Consider the following 19,523-nt stretch of genomic DNA (forward strand, 5'->3'; position numbering starts at 1 on the left):
TAATTTGAGTGCAATCTTTGTACCAAACCTCAAGTCTTTTACGGATTTGGTGGTCTGCTTAATTATTCCTGCTCTCGCTTGATCTAAGGACCATCTCCTGTTCTGGAAGATTTGCTGGTGTTCACAAAAACCAGGCAGGAGTTTCAAAAGCCTGCACAGAGCTCTACTATGGTACTTCGCAGTCCCCATTGTCTTCTCTGTAATGAGACAATGAGACTTCTACGTCTGTGTTATGGGACAGGGTGGAAAGAGAGCCAAAAGTACAATGTCTCATGCAGAGAGCAGTTACCGGTCGCCAAGGGGAAAGCACCTAAATCATTCCTCAGACTTGCATTAATTTCAAAGAAACCTGCTCACTCATCTTCCAGCCAGAAGCCAAAAGCTCTGCCAAAGCGTCAGGCAGGTTTGAGAAGCAAGTGTGAGGGAGGGAAAATGGCCAAGGGTAGTTTGGGAACATGCACGATGATGGACTGGAAAAGTAAACAAGTCATAACTCCAACAACCTAAAATTTTATCAAAATTTCATGTGAGAATAAAAAATAAGGAATCAGCCAGAGTGCTCCATTACAATGCTGGCCCTTAGCACAAAGCTAAATTTTGGAAATGGCAAATATGTTATCATTCCACATTCAATTCAAGGAATTAAATATTTTATGGATCTAAGAAAATGCTCTCATTTCTTCCATCTATGAACCATCTGTGTCAGATTTTTATTTACGGGGAGAGAGATGAGGAGTAGCACGCCACGGTGTCACCAGCATTCCTTCCTCAGCAGAAAAAGAATTAGAGAGAGAAATTAATCTTGGCATTGGCCAGATGAACAATCAGCTGAATGTGGTTTTAAAGGTGCTACACCATACGTTTCAGATTTGCACGCATCTGTGTTACAAAAAAATTCAGCTAAGAGCAGTGATGGCAGGATCTACATCAGCCATCTCTTTATGTACCTGTTGCTTGCTAGGTACTTGGGGGCTTGATTATAGAAATTCCAATGTTTCCACTTTGTCAAGATGATCAAGAATGACTATTAGAAAATTTTGAGTTAATAAACTGGATAAGTGACACAGAGAACCTTTACTGTGAGACATCCAGATTCCCCAGAGTAGAAGCAAAGAACAATATCTACAATACCTAATAGATGTAACAATTTTCTCTAGCTAAAGAGAAGTAAAATATTCAAGGTGCTGACTGTTTTTATATTACTATAATGCATATAGGCATACAGAAAAAAACACACAAGCCATTCATTTATTTTAAGAGAGATGGACATTTTTCACTATCATTTTAATTGGAAAAAAAAATTGTTTCCCTGATACCAATTATGCTGCTTGGAAGAAAAAGAGTTTATGTAGCCATGAAAAACAAATGTTCAGGCTAATAACTTTTTTAATGCTACTTCAAGTTCCCTTAAGTGTAACTATAAAAAGCTTCCTTTTGTTGTTGATTGTAATGTTAAACAGCCATGTCATGAGCCTTTGTGAGTTTATTTTATAAAAATATTAAGGAATAGGGAATCCTAGCTACGGAGGTATTTCCTGTGCCAGCTTCTATCTTAAAATTGCCACATTGCATAAATTAAAGATTTTAAATAGGCCTGTTCACCAGTATAAAACAAAAACCCAACACCCCTGCAGAGTTCAGCTGTAAACATGGTCCAGCTGATAATTCCATCCTTCAGAACAAAACACATGTGTAGACTCTTTGCAGCAGATCCAGTCTGATATTCTAACCTTTCCACACAGTGATTAGGAAAATATTACCAACTGAAGAACTGTCAAATACACAGATATGAATCACCACACTGAAGCCTCTTTATGAATGCTACAGAAAATATTTCAGATTCCAGTATCTAGTTTGGCATTCAGCTATGGACAATCTAATGTAAAATTTGTTGGCATTTGCCACCTGGAGTGATATCCCGCAACTGGCAGACCTGAGACAGGAGGGCAACTTGGCCCATACACCACCCCAGGCTCATCTCTAGTGTCAGGCCATGGAATATTTTCCATCATAGGCCAAGCTAGAAACACATCCAGTAATTTCCAGTGGTTTGATATAAACAACATAAATCACCTAGATCTTATTCAGAATGAATACCAATACAATAGCAGAAAAATAGCAAACTGAATACAAGCTGTACCTTTGTGACAGGCAGTTCTTTGGATTTAGACTCAAAGAGATGCTCCAGTTTGGAAGTGTCTACCTTAATGGGTTCCAGTTTCGACCACAGGAATTCTCTGCAGCGTTTGTTGTTTTTACACTGCCACTCAAATGGCCGTACCTCATTCCAAAACAGACGGATGGTTTTCTTCTTCTTTATAAATGCTGGCTGACCCCTAGAAACCTGGGGTGACCCTAAACCCTGAGGAGTGCTGAACAGTGGAGGAGGAGCCAATAAATTAGCAGAGGGCGGTGGTGGAGGCGGACATCCAAACAAGGGGGGAGGTGGTGGAGGAGGCAAACCCAGAAAAGAAGGTGGAGGTGGAGGAGGGGGAGCAAGGGAGTCCCCAGGACCCATATCCATGTCCAACACATCTACATCATCCTCCTCCCCCAAGTCTGTAAAATCCATGTCCTTGATTTTAAGTTCTCGAGGATTAGCCATGAGCTGATCCCAAATGTAATCAGATTCCTTCTTTGTCTGTGCTGGTGTTTTCTCGGGGACCTGTTCACTGATTTCATCTTCAGGCACTGCTGTCCCCTTAGCCAGCTCACCACTGTTAAATTTTTCTGCAAAGGCTTTCACACTGCCTTGGTTGTCCAAATTTCCAATCTCCATCTTTTTGACACTTTCATCTTTGGACTGCTTTGTGGCCTGGAGAATAGAGATCCTGCTGGCTAGGCTAGTGAGTGACTCCTCGCTTTCCTCCGTCTCCTTCTTTTCCTCCTTCGCCTCCAGCTCCTTCTCCTCTTCATCTTCGGGCTTTTTGTTATGCGCATACAACATGTCCAGCATAAACCGCTTGTTGTTGAGGATGTTGCTGCACTGCTCATTCACACCAGCATCCTGAATGGTCTGTGACCATGGACCTGCAATCACACACACAGAGATGGGAAGAGTCAAGGGAAGGAAGTCAGAGCACTAAGAACACTCTTCAACCAACAAAAAAAAACATGCAAGGGATGCATGTACAACTACTCTTAAACTAGGGAAACAGTTTAATTAAAAGTTACTATGAAAATTTTGAAATTAGATACAGTGCTGATATGGCCTGATGGCCTGATCTTGATGGGTTCAGAGCAATTCTCAAAAAAGGAGGGGGGCTAGAGAATAACATGCAGTTTGATAGGGACTACATAACTTTCAGGATTTGAATGTTCAGGTTTCTCCTGAAATCTGTCAGGCTTCATTTTGCACTTACTACCTCAGCTCATTTTATACAGTGCATAAATTCTTATAACCTTTGGTATTTCAGAAGGGGGCTTAAATATCATGACAATGACCCAAAACAGGTTATCATCATTCTCTTCACCTGGCCATGTACTGGAACAACCTCAGGAAAATATTATCATATGAAAGAGATCTTCCTTGCCTGATGCCAAGGCTGACCTGTAGCTGCTTACTTTTCCTCCTCCCACCCTGCTGGCTAGGGAAGGGCAGCTTTCAGACCCTCAGAACCCCCTGGCTGGGTACCTGGGCCATCTTCACAACACAGATTATTGGAATTCCAAAGTAGGCTGCATACCCAGGGTATAGCTCTCAGGACAATTCTCAGGGCAAAGAGTGCAAGCATAAGCAAGATTGTAAAAGTTGTTTATGATATGAGTACCTTTATAAAATAATTTTGAACAAGCTGCTCATCAACCACTGTTAACCTCCCTGTTAAATGTCAATGTTGAAACACTATTGGCCTTCCCACACTACAATCATTTAACGTTTCACTGTAATGAAGCTTCATCTTCCTGACTACTGCTTTTCTCACCAATAATAAGCAACATACCATGTCTGAGGCAGCACCATAAAAAACAGATTATAGTGGTCAAACTTGAAAAATATATGATGTAAGTGTCTCTGTGACTCCATTTCCCTTAATTTAATACTACTAACTAATGTGAATAATGTGTCTAACAATTATGGTGCTCCTTTTTCCAGTGGGCATGAGATGAAGTGATAAACATGCAACAATGATAATTCTTCACACTTACTGTATTTCCTGTATGGAATTCCTTCTGTTCCCTATAGTCCTTACACATTTTTCATAAACTCTGCTTCTTTTATTTCATCATTTTACTTTGATTGCTTGCCTTTTTTGGGGGTCCTTGTGGTTAAAGATTTTCTTTTATACCTGCAGGTTGCCATTTTTCTTAAACTCCCATTTTATCTTGGTTTCTTCACTTATGTTCCCAATATTTTCAATAACTTGGAGTTTTAAGTATCTTTTACAGCTTTCCCTGTCAATGGAGTTGCTTTCTTACCACAACATCTAGTCCTGTGCTCTGAGAAGGTGTCCTCTTGGTGAGATCTACTTCCAGGGCCCCACAACTCCCAGCTTCCCCTCCCTTAAAACAACACTGCATTAAAATGTGGGGCCTTGCAGCACAAAGTATATAAAGAGCAGTAACTCCTGCCTCTATTTCGATCAAGCTCTAAGCCATGTTTTAAAATCAGTCCAGAGGTTTAACCCCAGACAAAATAAAGACTTTTTTCCAGAAATGGATACAACCTACTTTCCTGCTGGTTGCTTCCATTATCTTCTCATTTTTCCTCAGACTTGATCCATGGGATTGCTTTCTTACCAATACTTGTCCACCTGAGGTAGTCTCTTTGATTTTTCTCTGAAGTAGCTTCACCAGACAACATCACTAGACAACTCCTTCCCCACACCATAGATTCTACCCAGCTGTGCCCTCGCAGAGAATTTCCCCCTACTCCAAGCCTCTCCTTCAAAGATGTTCAAGATGGCTCCCAAGATCCATCCCACATGATCTACACCCATTCTCAATTTCACCAGATGGGATCCTCCAGCATTTAATCCCTTTGCAAAACTACTCATCTGAATTTGCTCAGACACAATCTCTAATTTGCATTTCCCAATTCCACCCCCAACTGTCCAAGCTGATCAAAGATTATATCTGTGAAGACTCTTGCTACCTTGGTGGCCTCTTCTGCTCTCCTCTCCACAGGTAAAGCTTTGAAATACCATTGGAGAAGCAAGACTTGTTTGAAGCCAAATTTGTCAGGATGGCTAATGAAGAAGCTTGCCCCAAGGGCAAGCCTTTGTCCTCAATGCACCTGGGCAGAACCCAGGGAATGTCAAAACCGCTAGAGGAAGTGCTCGTTTGCTTTCCAAAACTCCTCAACTACTAGAGAGCAAGCAACTCACTACATGAGTCCAATACAGCACTACCAAATAAATCTTTGGTCTACTGGTAGTGCAGGACAATTTTAAGATGTTGATTTTAGTAAGACTACATTTCTTAGCTTTTAACAAAAGTACATAAGGACTTTAAATTAGAGTGGTAACAGGTTGGTAACAGACAAGGTAATGAGAAAAGACTTGCAACTGTTCTTTTTTGCACTTGGCCTATCTTAGACTATACCCCAGTGTAGAATCATCCTTCATCTGTGATCCATCCCTAGCCTTTTGTACAGATATATCCATCTACATTCTTTATGAGTACAATAGCATTCTAGGTAACTCAATTTTGGTGCTGGCTGAAAAGAAATTGGCTCTAAAATTTAGGACAAAATTCGTGTAATGCTTCCCAGAAAAAAAGTGACAGATTTAAACTTGAACAATTCAATCTGACAGTTTATGGCTATGAGGTAATCATTGGGATTCAGAGCTATCCCTCTTCTTTCAGGACAGAGTAGGACTATTTCACACTGTGAATCACATCTCATTTTCTTATCTAGAATTTAGAAAATATAGGACAATGCATTCCATGGTTCAGACCAAAGAAAACTTGGGAATCAAATGCCCTAATTACATTACATTTCTTTACCTCCCTATAAAAAAGGGAAAAGAGTAATCAACAAAGTCAAAATCTGCCTTTTATTCCCTCCCTGCCTGGGCTGAAAGACAAACTCTGGTTATCATTATCTCTCTGGGCAGAAACTTGGTACTTGAGGTGTTTCCCAGGCTGAGCCCTTCCAGGCTGGTACCTGGTGGCCTGTTTGACTAGAATCCCTCAGCACAATGAAACTGGTCTTTTCCAGATAAGGTGTATTTTGTGTCCCTTCTCCACATGAGCTAAAGACAGCCACAGCCCAGACCTATCTTCAGCAGCTCCTATGTATCTCTGCTGCCTGAAGCCTGTCCAAGACAGAAGTACTGAAGGGAAGGAACAAACATCTCAGCCCTTACTGCTCTTCCTTTTCCACTAAAATGATGAGAAGAGGTATCTGGAACTTTATGATGAATCGTGCCAGCACAGCCCTTTGTCTCACTGACTCATGTACAGAAAACCCAAATAAATTCTCCAGGAGCTAGAGATTCAAGTCTCTGCACATGCTGATTCAGTAGTTAATAAATTAATCTTAGGGGAAGAAAATGGTCTCAAATCAAATGAAACTTCATTTCATCAAGGCTCTACTGTCCCTCAAACATAGTAACCCAAATAAAGTCTGGATGTCCAAGCAGAAAGTAGACAAGACTTGGTGGCCACGGTGAAGAAAGTCGTAGGTGCAAAGGGTTTGTTAGCTAATTAACGCAATATCAGAGCTGCTAATTTAACACTTTTTTTTTCCACCAGAAACCCTTCATTATTGAAAAAGCTTCACTTTACCAGTTTCATTGTCACTGGTTAACTTGTCCTCTCTCTCTTCCCTCTCTAAAGTGCTGCTTGCTGAGGATATACTGGATGCAGAACAGTTGTCTTTTTCATTCACTTCCTCATTCTGCCTCTCCTTTTCACTGAGTATTGCACTTTCTTCTGGCTCTCTCTCTGGTCCTTGCTCCACCTCACTCTCTGGTCCCACCTCTGCAGCCTCTATTTCCTTGGGTGTCTCCGTTCCCTGCTTGGCCTCAGCCTCCTGCTCTGGTTCTGGTTCTGTCTCTGTCTCTGGTTCGGGTTCACTGGCACTCACTGGTGGAGAGAACAATGGGAGAAAGAGATTCACTTAACAACAGAGCCGTCTCAGGTTCACGCCTCAAAACGAGAGCGACGTGAGAGTTGTACGAGTGCCTTATGGAAAGAAAATAAAACGCAAGCCCACGGCGTGCTTAGGAACATTAGGAGCAACAGACTGATGGATGTTGTGCGACGACAGCATTGCACATGAGAGTGGCCTGGCAGGGCCCCTCACTGGCTGTCTGGAGCCAGCCCACTGTTTTTATACATACTTCCACAGCTGCAGTGTTGGACTCGCACAAGGATTTGAACGAACCAGCAGAAAATGGGCATCTCACCTGAGCATTGACAACTCAGTGCCTAGACAGAGCCAGGAAAGAAGAGATTTAAAAAAAAAACAAAAAACAAACAGCCAAACAAAAAGGAGGGTGATTGTGGCTTTTGGTTGAATTTTCTTTGGGTTCTGGAAGAGTTCTTTTTTCACCTGATGAGGAACACTTCAACAAAAAAAATACAAATATTAGTTTTAATAACACACTTGAATGGCACAGTCTCGAAATGGAACTGTCACACATTTGGCTGACAAAAAACATATGTTCTTTCATGCACATTTACTTCAGAATAGCCACATCAAAATTAAGCAAAGTTTCCAACTGCCTGGCATATGGCACACATTTAGTTTCCAGTTGGTTGGCATATGGCACACAATGAGCTTTTTTATCAGTTGGCACACAGCAAACACTTGATAGTACACTTGGTTTCTTCTTCCCTGCTTTCCCAGTAAAAATAATTCATTCACCTTTAGGGTTTTTAGCAGTAACAGCAGATTTTCACATGCAAATATTCTCTACATGCTGCAAAGAAACTGAAGAGCATCCACACATATCCACATCAAGAAGCTCACAGTTGTCTGAAACCTGAAACGGCCATGCAAAGTGTGGCAAAAATGGACATGCATGTTAGCTCTGCATACTTCCTGAATTCCCTCTGTACTAGATCTTGTGGGTGACTGAACTATAATGACCAAGTCATACTTGTTTTGTCCCTCTGTTAACTATTTTTCATTACAATATTGCAAAAGAGTCTTCTGGACTTCTCATTGTTTTTGGATTACACAAAATACAATGATAATTTCTCCAGGTACAACATGAACCTTTGAAGGAAAAAAAAAAAATCACACTGAAATACTGAAATGCAATCCAAATATTTCAGTTCTCTGGTGAGCAAGTAAGTAGATTTATCCTAAGTAAATATAAGCCAAAATAATGAAGATCACATTCTTGCCCATTGAGAGCACCTAAATGTCTAAACCTAGATATGCAAGCAGCTCTGCTCATGCCTCATTTCTCTAAATGTACCTTACCTATGACTGTATCCTGGACACTGCCTAGGAGAGAATCAAAATTACAGAGGGCTGTCAAGAAGTTGGCAGATGCTGCAAATCCTAGTGATGTGTTTCTCACCACAGCTGTCAGTGTGTAGGTATAGAATGAGAACATTTTAAAGTCAAGCCAAGATTTGAATATGACTGAGATGAAAGCTTAGGAATTCTTCAGGAGTTCCTGGAACTAACATGGTACTTTAGCGAGAAGGATTCTCAGCTTGCCATGGTTCAATGGTCTATATATACAAATGTCACCAATTCATCCATGAATAATCATAATTTCATACAAATTTTAGATATTTATCTCTAAAAAAAACCAAACCAAAAAACAAACCAACTGTCATACAATAACCAAAAAAGCCAACTCCAACAGCTCAAATGGAGAACGAAGCTGATTAAAACATGGCCAGGACTCCTAAAGCTTACTGCAATTTTGTCATCATGAAGCCACACGGAAGATTCAATAGAAAAAAGTCAGGGGAGATGTAAGAAATGCTTGAGAAAATTTGAATGTTCAAAAGAATTCTAGATATTCTTCTAACAAGAAATATTCCACACATACCAGAAATATGCAGCAACTTAGCAAAATCTAATACATAACAAAGAGTTAAGAGCACTCTACTGACATAGTCTGCTCTTTTGAGTTCCAGGAATAACAAAATCCAAGTACTAGAACAAAACAAGGATATGTTGACACTCATTTTGACAGCCTCTCTCTCTTTCTCTAGGGATAATATCAAACAATCTACCTATAGCCAAAATCACTTGAAAATAGTGAGTTAAGTCCAGCAGCACTTTCCTTAAGAAACAGTACAAAAATCAAATCTGCCATGAAACACTATCAAGAGAACAAAGCCAGCAAGCCAGACGTGTCTATCACTGGCATTTCCATCATGGAATCCACTGCATTGATATTAGTGAGAACTTCTGAAGATGTTAAAAAATACAATTCTCAGTGAATGCCTGGTAGTGGCCTATTTGAAATGAGCTCAAATTTTCAGTCCCACACCTACTGGGTCCATTTTCATATCAGACAAAACACTACTCTAAGTGGCAACCTCACAGGTGGCAAGAGAAATAAATAACAGACCAAGCTGTGTCCCCTGTCTTCAGACTTCTTGCTGGTGGAGACTGCAAAGACTCAGGAAAGCAAGCGTGGTCAAATCAAAAAGCATCAACAGCAAAGAAGGTGTGCCTGAGATGTTAAGAAGCATGATACCTTTATAAGCTGATCCCTTCTGAAAAGCAAACCTCAGAACTTATAATGTGGTAGGGGGATATGGACATATCCTTTAATACTCAGCTATAAATCAGCCTTAAAGCAGAAACAAGATGCTGTATCCTGCTGATAAGAACTCAACCCTACAGCCCTTTAAGCCCTCAGAGAGAAGAAATATCCCTCTGGGCTCACATCTAATTCCCTGTCAGGCTAATTGATTAGCCAACCACATCCCCATCTATTTTTTCTGCCTTCCACTTGGAGGTGTGAGATGGATATCCTGAGTGTCTCTTGTGGATGCATACAGTAAGTCTGAAAATGTCTACGCCTGCCCAAGACCTCTTGGTTCAATTGTTCAGGCATTGCCTAAAGTCTTGGCTGTTATTTCCCTTCAGCTACTCCAGCACAGGATTCCTCTTCCTCTGAACTCTGCAGGGACTCTACCTCTCCCCACTCCCACTCCAATCTTTTCCTCCCATTCTTTGTGTTGGTAAGAACAGGTGCAGACTGGATTGGCTCTTTCTTCGAGCAGTCAGAAATGCAGTCATTTTTTGTCCTCCAACCCCAGTTCCTCCTCGGACTCTCTGTATCATGGTTCCTTTGGCTCTGCATTGGCCAGAGCCAAAGGAACCATGATACAGGAACTGCACAACTGGGGCTGCATTGGCCTCATTGCATGCTCATGCTCTGGTGCTTCCCCATCTGCTGACATGCTCTTATCAGCCATGCTTTGAGCTCACCTACTACTATGCTCAGAAGGTCTCCTACTGTCCACCATGTGCACTTGGGTTGGCCAGCTTACTTTCTTAAACACTAAAAAAGCTGCTTCTTTCAGAGAAGGGTTTGCCTGAAATTCCTTTGTAGACTGACTTCAGAGATGTCTCAGTTATTGTTGCTCCTCCTTTACTGCATACTTGCACTTCACAAAATATTCTCCAATTAAATTACAAAAGAGTAAATAGCTCCTCCGAAAAAAAAAAAAAAAATTAAGTTCCTTTTTGGAGTTATGGGACTGCCTTCATTTCCTCTGAATGCCATAATACAAGTTTTACAAGAGTAAGTCCTACAAGACTTGATTACTTCAGTGGAACCAATTGTTTTATATGAGAAAACACTGCAGCTCAGTAAGTCCAGATTTTTATATTGGGTAATGGTACTGACACACTTCACAGTGTGAGACAAAGTTCCACAGACAGAATCTGTTTCCTTCTTAATACCAGTAGTTACTGGATCGGCCAAAGGATATTTCAGCACAAAAGGAATAAAATAAATCTGACTTCAAAAATCCCTTATTGTTTTGCTAGTAAATGAACACTCTTTGCCTTTGACCTCAGGTTCTGAATTTTGCAGATGAATATCACACATCTGTTAACACCATTCTTGCAGAGTCTTTAGAGCATCATATGCACAGAACCAAGGAATTGTTTTCTTTCTGCAGTTTCATTCCTGCTTGGGAATATGGTGAACCCCATATTAAAAGCAACTTCTTGGGATGCAGTAATCTGAGTTCTGTCCACGGCTCTATTTCCGCTTTTCTTACAAGTGACTTGAGCAAGTTAATGCTTCATTTTCTCTACCTATTAAATGGGATTCATAACCCTTCCTAAAACCAGTAAAATTGAGACTTTAATTCAGTATGGAGCATAAGGAAGTCAAGTAATAGTATAAAGACCATGGCACAGTGCCTACATTAAACCTGTCCCCTGTTGGCAGATATCCAATAATATGGGCACTTCCAGATGCTGTGTCCTGCCCACATGCTCATGACTTCCTATGACCTTTCCAATACTCTTGGTAGGTCTGAAAAAACAGTCATTCCCCATGCCCAGATCCCGCTGAAGTATGCAGATTTCAGGCCTCTGTTTAGGTTCTATCCTGGCTATCTGCCTGCAGCTGCCCTTGGCTGGAAGGCTACCCTGCCCCATCCACATATTCTCTCCTTGTGGTCCATTTGCCAGGCTTCCAGGTGCTGCCCCCTCCGATGCCTACGATCTTGCCAGGAGTTTTAGTAGAGATGTCCTGTCTACCCACATGTTGATAGCTTTGCCGTATTCTGGCTGTCTGAAGCTGCCCTGTACACCTGCTCTAAATGTATTCTCCAAATGGTTTGTGCTGCTCCATTTCATGCTGCAATTTTTTTTAATGCTTCCAGGAGAAATATGTTAAAATAATCATCACAAGACATACTTGCTCCCTACCCAGCTCTGAAACCCTAATGGTGGAAAAATCCAGACTATTTGCTCTAAAAGCAATATAGCTCTAAACAAAATGGGTGTTTGGGTATTTCTGACTATCAGTATTGGAGGAAAGTATCTGTGGTTTCTAAGTTCAAATGATTCCACTGAGACTCTTAAGGTTCCAAACAAGAAAACTGGGGAATATAATTGGGAAAATATATAAAACTACATAAAATAAACTTCACCTACTTAGTACGGTGAGGATAAACATATGCAGCATTCAGTATTTGTAACGTTTTTCTTAAATTGCCTTACTTTATAGCATGCTACCAGCCATAACACTCCATAAAACCAAGCAGTGCAAGTTACAAATGCATTAATCACCAATAGCATGTAGCAGGAAATCAAATAAAATAAAAATGAGTGATGGCGATAATTTGCCCTCAACATGCATTCTAGCTCCCAAAGTTAATGCAACATCATGTGGTGCAAATATAAATCTGTATGGCATGTGTTTTGAGCACTGAAGGAGAGGTACATGATGCAAGTGGCAGAATGACATACAAACATACACAAAAAGCATTGCTCTGTACACCAATAAATTATATGACAGCAAACCAACCATGCAAACACTAGTTATACTTTCCTTTTTACTAATTGTCTGTGGTCTCTTTTAAGTCCTTTATGATTTGTGCTACAATTTTAAGAGTTTTTTTCTTGGTATTAAAAATAATCAACACACTCCCCCTGCCTTCAATTCAAGAACTTTTCAGTTGGTCACATTCAGTCTGTGCTCTACTGGTAGGTTATTATAATCTTGGCATTCATCTGTTGCATTTCTTTCAGAGAATCCATATACGCAAAATCTGTTGGCAGGAATACTGTTTGTCTAGTATTCAGTAACTCCTCATATATAAGGAACATGACACTAAAATTAAGACCCTCTGTATTCTCTGTTTTCTAATTATTCCATTTGAAAAGCAACAGAAAATGATGGCATGAATCATAGCAACAATTTCCAATGTATCCTATTATTGAACAGATTACATGATATCCAAACCAATGCAAAAAAAAATAGGCAATTTAGGAAGACAGGATGGAATAGTGTAGGACCCTTTACTCTGGCACCTTATAGATTGTATTCTTGCACTCATGCATCAAAAATCACCATCCCAAGAGAAACTGATGAACCCAGCATTGTTTCCCCTACCCTCCTTTTCACTTACCTTCTGAGGGCTGAGGAGTTCCACACGGGATGGAAGGGGTCTTCAGCTCTTCCTGGGACTCTATAGAAGCTGGGCTGATGCACTTGGGTACAGGTGAGGATGGAGCTGAAGGAGATCTCAGGTTCAAGGACAGCTCACTTCTGCCTCGGCTGACACTCCGACTCTTCAGCTCCTTCTCATACTCCTCTGCTGCCAACTTCTCCAAGTATTTGTATCTGAAAGTTAAATTCCAGAGGGTTTCCGTAAAGAAAAAGAAGTCTGTGGCTGATGCTTGTTTCTGGATGAAACACCTGCAGAGAATGAGCTGACTTCCTGACACAAGGAGTACAGCACTGAACTGCCTGCTTGCTCAATCTGCCAAAAAGTGCACACTAAAGCAAAGACTACTGCCCTGAAAAATGTTAAATTGCTCATTAAAATACAAAAGTAAAAACCAGCAGAGTTAAAGAACCTTTAACTATAGTATTTTGTCTGCACAGTCCTCCTTTTTGGAAGCATTTGTCTGTCCTCTTTTTCACCCTCCTCCTTCACCTCCTCCTCCTCTTCCTCCTCCTCTCAGCCCTCCCTCTCCCAAAACTAAAATGGGAGAGAAAAAAAAAAAAAAAAAAGAAAGAAGAAAAAAAACCCCTCCAAACCCAGAGCCCCTTAATACTGGTGCAAATTGCCAAAATCTGAGACTTTCTGTAAGGAGAGGAAAATGCAGCAGACAAAAACAGATCTTCCTGAAAATAACACCAATAATAAACGTTTGAATTGACTATCTAAAGATTCTGAACCTGCTTCTATTTGCTCTGAGTGCAATGCACTGGAATTCACTTTGTTCTCTCCAGAGCCTACAATGGAAAGTTTTTTTTTTTTTTTTTATTCTGAAAAATTTCTCTGCCGGACTCAGACATCCAATAGCTTGTACCTGACGTCACATGTAGTTTATTCATCAAAGTCACTTTAAAAGAACAAAGATACATCTGTTTTGCATTTTAGGCAGGCAGAACTCACTAACTGTTTATTAAGACCAGCTACCAATCATATTCTTCATAGTATGCTTTATACATTTTGACCAAAATAACTTTTAAATATGTGCCTGTTCCAGATGTCTGCTAATTTTATCCACCATTATTTGCTAAGGAATAAATTCATGAATACAGCTGGATTGGGCTTTAGACTGTTTGCCTTATCCACAAGTGAGCTGTTAAACAGGTTAATCAGGACTACTTCTTATGTCCCTGAAACACTCTGGTCATTCCCTATAACATACTGTTGCAAACACTTCATAACACTGAACACCTCTCCTCCCCCCTTCTGCATCACTGACAGCCCAAATTAGCGTAAGAGGGTGCACTAAAAGCAGGCAGGGTAAAGAAGTCAGCCATATGTGGCAACAAACATGTTTAGTACATATGGTAGCCACACATGCATGCACATTTGCAAACATTCATATAGAGGACAGAAATGTGTCTTTGAAGAGCAGCCCTTGTGTTTTCAGAGGCAATTTGCCTTACTGCAAACAGCAATAATGAAGAACAAACTCATTTTCTTTTATTCCTCCAGAGGTATGCACAGGCTTTGAACAAATTCTGCAAGAAAAAGAACCCCTACAGACTCTGGATGAAAATATAACAAGCTACATACTTGCATGGTTATAAAATAGGAACTGTTTACAGTTCTAACATGAAGCCAATTCTTGAGACTGAATCTTGCCTTTTCAATAGAGGGGAAAGCATTTCTCTGGCACCAGCATGATGTTTTGTTACAGCTCATGCAGCCACTCTGTCTTTGAATGTTGGTCACTTATGTACAGTGCCTTCCACCTCCTCACAAGCAGAGCAGATGGGACTCCAGACACATAAAGAGCCATTCAAATTGATCACTTGGCACTAACAGGTACAGCCCAGCTGGCTGCTGCTGAGGGGGTTTTGCAGTTTGCCAACAGACTACACCAAAATCTGGATGGATCCTTATATGATGTGGGGAGCTACAATGTTTTATTGTCCTCAGCTCTTTTTCAGGTGCTTTAACATTTTCTGTAGCTGCGTGCTGCGCTGCCAACCAGCAAAGCAGAGACTATCATCAAGAGGTGACTTTTCAAAATGTCTCTGATTATTATACTGAAACAAAAAAAGGAACCAGAACAGCAACTCCAATGGCAGCACATCAGCAGAGCTCGTTATCAAATGGGAAACTTAACAAATAAGTATAACTGAGAAATAAAAAAAAATTCAAGAATCATTTTTTAATGCTTCTTACTTGATAAATGACATTATTTGGTTATTTTTTGCTTCTGACAAATATCTTCATATTGAATAAATGCCAGATATGCAGATATGCAAGGTCATGTAGATCAAAATCTGAAGGGGTTTGAAAGGATGAGCTACCATACCTACACTACAGGACTGACAAATTGCCCCTGCATATGCTGCCATATTCTTTTAAATACTGGGAACCTGCAGACATCATCTCAGCTATGCTGACTCTTCTCTATAGACAATGAGCCAAAAGGCTGTGGCTATTCATTTGCTTTTCCTCATGAACATAACACTGGATTTATCACCTTCAAGTAGATGAAATTATCATTTTGAGCTCTCTGGGAATCTGAGTAATGCCCTGAGGGCAACTTAAAATATTAAGGTACCAACAAAGCCATGGGGGTGGAGAGCATTTGAACTCTACCTTACACCAGAGTGGGCTTGGGAGCTCACCTTTCTTGGTTTTATTCTTTAACTACCACTGGAAAACTCCCAACCAAGCAAAGGGAAAAGGCCTCAAATCATTGAACAGCAAGAACTGATATGGAGGAAACATACAAATGAGTTTTTAACTAGGATTTTAGGCATCTTGACTATAGGATTTTCTTACAGTTTATGCACTCTACTAAAACAAGTTTCATGCAATTTCCTATCGGAAATAAAACTTAATTTGTGCAAAGTGTCTATAAAAAATGTAGTTACAGAATGCCAGTGGAATGGACTACTGGTGCAAGAATTCATTTGCAGAAGTTTTCTCCAATATTTATCTGCTGTCAAAGCAAACCTGTCTTTCCTCTTTATGAGTAGGAACTGATAGTTTGATATCTGTTCAAAAGAGCCCTAAGGATAACAAAACAATACTAATGAAGGGTGAAATAGTCTCAGATTGTGCAGCAGTGATGGTGAACACTTCCCCAAAAATACTCCAGTTGGCATTTTCCCTTACAAGTTGAAAGTTATGGAGAACTCACTTCTAATTTGTTTCAAAACTTGTAGATGAGCATGCTCACTGAAGAAAGGTTTTACTCAGCTCAGTGATGATGCTTATGTGCTCAGATGCATTTCATTTCAGAAAATGCTTTAAATGACTTGAAATTGTTTTGGGACTGGAAGCACAATGGAAAGCCCACCTACCTTTTCTTACTTTTAGAGGCGTTAAAATAATTTTTTAATATTAGCTACTTCAGCCTCAACAGATAAAACTTCAGTCTGCAGAAACAAACTGTCCCCTCTATAATGATTTTGTGAAAAAATAACCCAAAACACAAAAGCAACCAGAAAAAAACCCAAGTAAAAACTTAGCATTACAATGATTTCTGAGATGGCTGCTCTCTTATTTTGATAATGTAACTCCAATTCTTGACAATCCAAAAGTATCTCCAGAGAGTAATCTCTAGAGGATCATAAAAGCAGAACTGAAGCCCTCTGGATGATTTTTCATCTATTTGTACAGTAACTTGCATATTTTCCAGGTAAAAACAAGCACTCCCTCCAGGATGCAATTACTAGCAGGGGTAGAGATGAAGCTACTGAAAGACAAAAGTCCTTAGTTGAGCATTCCCTGAAAAATATGCTTTTATAAGCACATACCTCCCAGCCTGTCCCAGAGTTTCTAAACTTGTTCATTGAATTAAAAAAAAAAAAAAAGGGAAAATAAAACCCAAACCCTCCGTCCCTTCAAATATGCTATTTAAATAAAACTGAAACAATGCCCCAATGATAAACACTGCTAAGCTTCGTAATTTAATTGCTGATGTTTAAAGAGATTGGCAAAGAAAACTTGGCTCTGAAAGATAAAAATATGCCGAGAGTGGGTCAGAACCATTTCCCCATTTCCATCAGCCTGTTACTGCAGTTTTGCAATGCTTGTGACCCCAATTTCCTTTATCCTCACTTGCCTTTTCTGACCCTTCAGAAAGCTTGGGACCCACTGGGTGAAAAAGACAGGCTTATTCAATTTATAGCTCTACTAAATTTGGGCAATTTCTGAGGCAAATGGGATAAGCTTATTTCCCACACAAATAGATAAAGGATCATCAATCATTCTTAAGCATTCTCATTGCTCTTCATTTATTGCTGTGCTTACAGCTGGACTTCATTCTGCTCCTTAACAACTTCTTTCTTATAGAAGTCTTTTGGAATAAAAATGTTTTGTGCAAGCAGAGTTAAAAATGTAAACATACAACAGCTTCACAACAAAGAATATAGGAAGTACAAACAACCAGAGGGAAAGATAGGGAAGGATGGATGCATGACATACAAACCTCTCTTCTCTTGCTTGTCTTAGTTCTTCTCTTTTGTCTAAATAATCACGGCTAGAAAGAGAATTACAGTAAATTGCAGCAGAAACCAGAAGAAAAAGGGAAGTAATAGAAATATAAGTACAGTAGGAGAAACCAAGAGTGGTACACACAAACTGATCGGAGACACTGAAGGCTGTTGTCAAAAAAACTGCTTGTTTTTCCAAAAATTGCTGAAGAGTGTACACTTATCCATACATACACCACCAAATATGTAGTTTGGAAGGTCATTAAAAGTAATTCTAAAAAACCTGCAAAAAGTGAAAAATTGGAAGCATGCTTTGAAATCTGGTATCTGAAATGAGATTCAAGGAACTGCACTTATCCATAGGGAGCAGGAACATGAGTGGCTATTAAACCATCCCTCATTTGCTCCATCTCAGAATGCCCCAAGAGAGTGACCACAGCACCTGGCTGTGACCTGAGGCAGTGAGCAAACCTATTGGCCTTCTTTCCAAGGAACCTTTCCTTAGTGAATTATAGTTGCCATGTTTGGAAACAGGACAGGGGACTGGCTTTATTAAGAAGGACAATTCTGCATTCCAAGGAGGTGTATGCAGCATCATTGGTCAGATAACAACATTTCATTTCCTTATTTTTCACCCAGAGTTTTAGATACAAAACTCCTTTTATGTCAGCTGCCACTCCACAGCTCCTCAAGTAACCCATATATTTAACTTTTGCCAAGTCAAGTTTGCTAGATGCTTGAGTACTATGATTTCAGACAGGCCTGCCACATCCACAAACACGGCTGCAAATTTAACTTGGAGCACAGCAGAACCCAGCAAATGTCCACCCTGTCTCACTATCACAGCAAGATGCTTCCTTACAATGTAGTTTTAATATTTGGTTGAATCTGGTAGACAAAACTGATATGATCTTCACCTTACCTGCTAGATCCTTTCACAGTGTAAGCTGTGAGTACCAGAAAGATTTTCAGAACTACTTCTTTTATTAATAACTCCTTTTTTCCCCCCCTTTATATTGTGTCATTAAATTAATTACCTATCATCTATTATACCAATAGCTATCAAACATCTGGGTGCAAGTGCTCTTCAAAAGTCCTTTAAGAGGGAACACACATTACTGTTTCAGGCCATCTCCACAGGCCATGAATTCTGGACTGATTATACTTTCACAATATTTTAAAAGTTTTCCAGGAAATCTTCAGCAGGCAAATTTTAACATTACTCTTTCCCCTCTGACAACTTTCACTCTTCCCTACAGTTGAAAAATAACCACTTTATTTTAGGACATATTGTTCTACATATGCAATGGGTACAATAGTGCTTCTACTGAGAAAAATGTTCATTCTGCAAAGCATTCCTTTAGTTAGCAATAGCTTATGAAGTTTTGTAGCTCCTCTCCTAATCCTCCAGCTCTTTCACAACTAGTGATGCCTTTCTTTAAATTATCCTCAATTTGTCAATAATGGTGCCAGAATCTAGTGCAATGTTCTTGAGGCAGAGTTGGAAAGAATGAGATAACAAATGAGTCATGATGGTAAATCCAGTATGGCTCACGAGTTTAAAGGCTGAATTGCAAGTGCTATTTTTAATCAAAAATACATCTTCAGAGACTGGGTTTCTAGCCAGACTGATGATATGATAATGAAATCCCAGGAACTCTTATGAAACTGTCCATGACTGCTTGCTGTGATTTTGTCTTCCTCCTGCCAGACTGTTTAATCAACTGTGGGATGCTGTCTGTTTGTGAAGTCTGGTGGCTTTGGAGACCCTCTGCTCAAACAAAAGTTATACCTTTTGGGTGATCACAAAAATAAAATCTAAAAGATGAAAACACTGAGCATTGAAAAATAATCTTAAATATGTAGCATAATTATGACATTTGGTTAATCAGTTTCTGACTCTGAAATAAAGGGATGAAAATGTATTTTTTTTTTTTTTGTTTTGGATTTTAAGAAACCTCTTTCAGTGACAGAACAACCAGTGTAGCCAGC

General features: G+C 39.9%; 1 protein-coding gene across 4 annotated transcripts in view; it reads right to left on the reverse strand.

Annotated features, from left to right (window-relative positions):
- Window positions 1–19,523, reverse strand: part of FHOD3 (formin homology 2 domain containing 3) — a 372,140-nt gene that overhangs the window by 60,613 nt on the left and 292,004 nt on the right. For all 4 annotated transcript variants that reach the window (XM_084215776.1, XM_084215777.1, XM_084215775.1 and 1 more), the window contains 4 exons: window positions 17,528–17,578; window positions 13,021–13,235; window positions 6,730–7,029; window positions 2,141–3,030 (listed from right to left, as the gene is read on the reverse strand). In XM_084215776.1, coding sequence (XP_084071902.1) covers window positions 2,141–3,030; window positions 6,730–7,029; window positions 13,021–13,235; window positions 17,528–17,578 — 1,456 coding nt within the window. The remainder of the gene's footprint in view (window positions 1–2,140; window positions 3,031–6,729; window positions 7,030–13,020; window positions 13,236–17,527; window positions 17,579–19,523) is intronic.

This window comes from Fringilla coelebs (assembly GCF_963513975.1).
Source record: "Fringilla coelebs genome assembly, chromosome: 1".
Taxonomy (NCBI): Eukaryota; Metazoa; Chordata; class Aves; order Passeriformes; family Fringillidae; genus Fringilla; species Fringilla coelebs.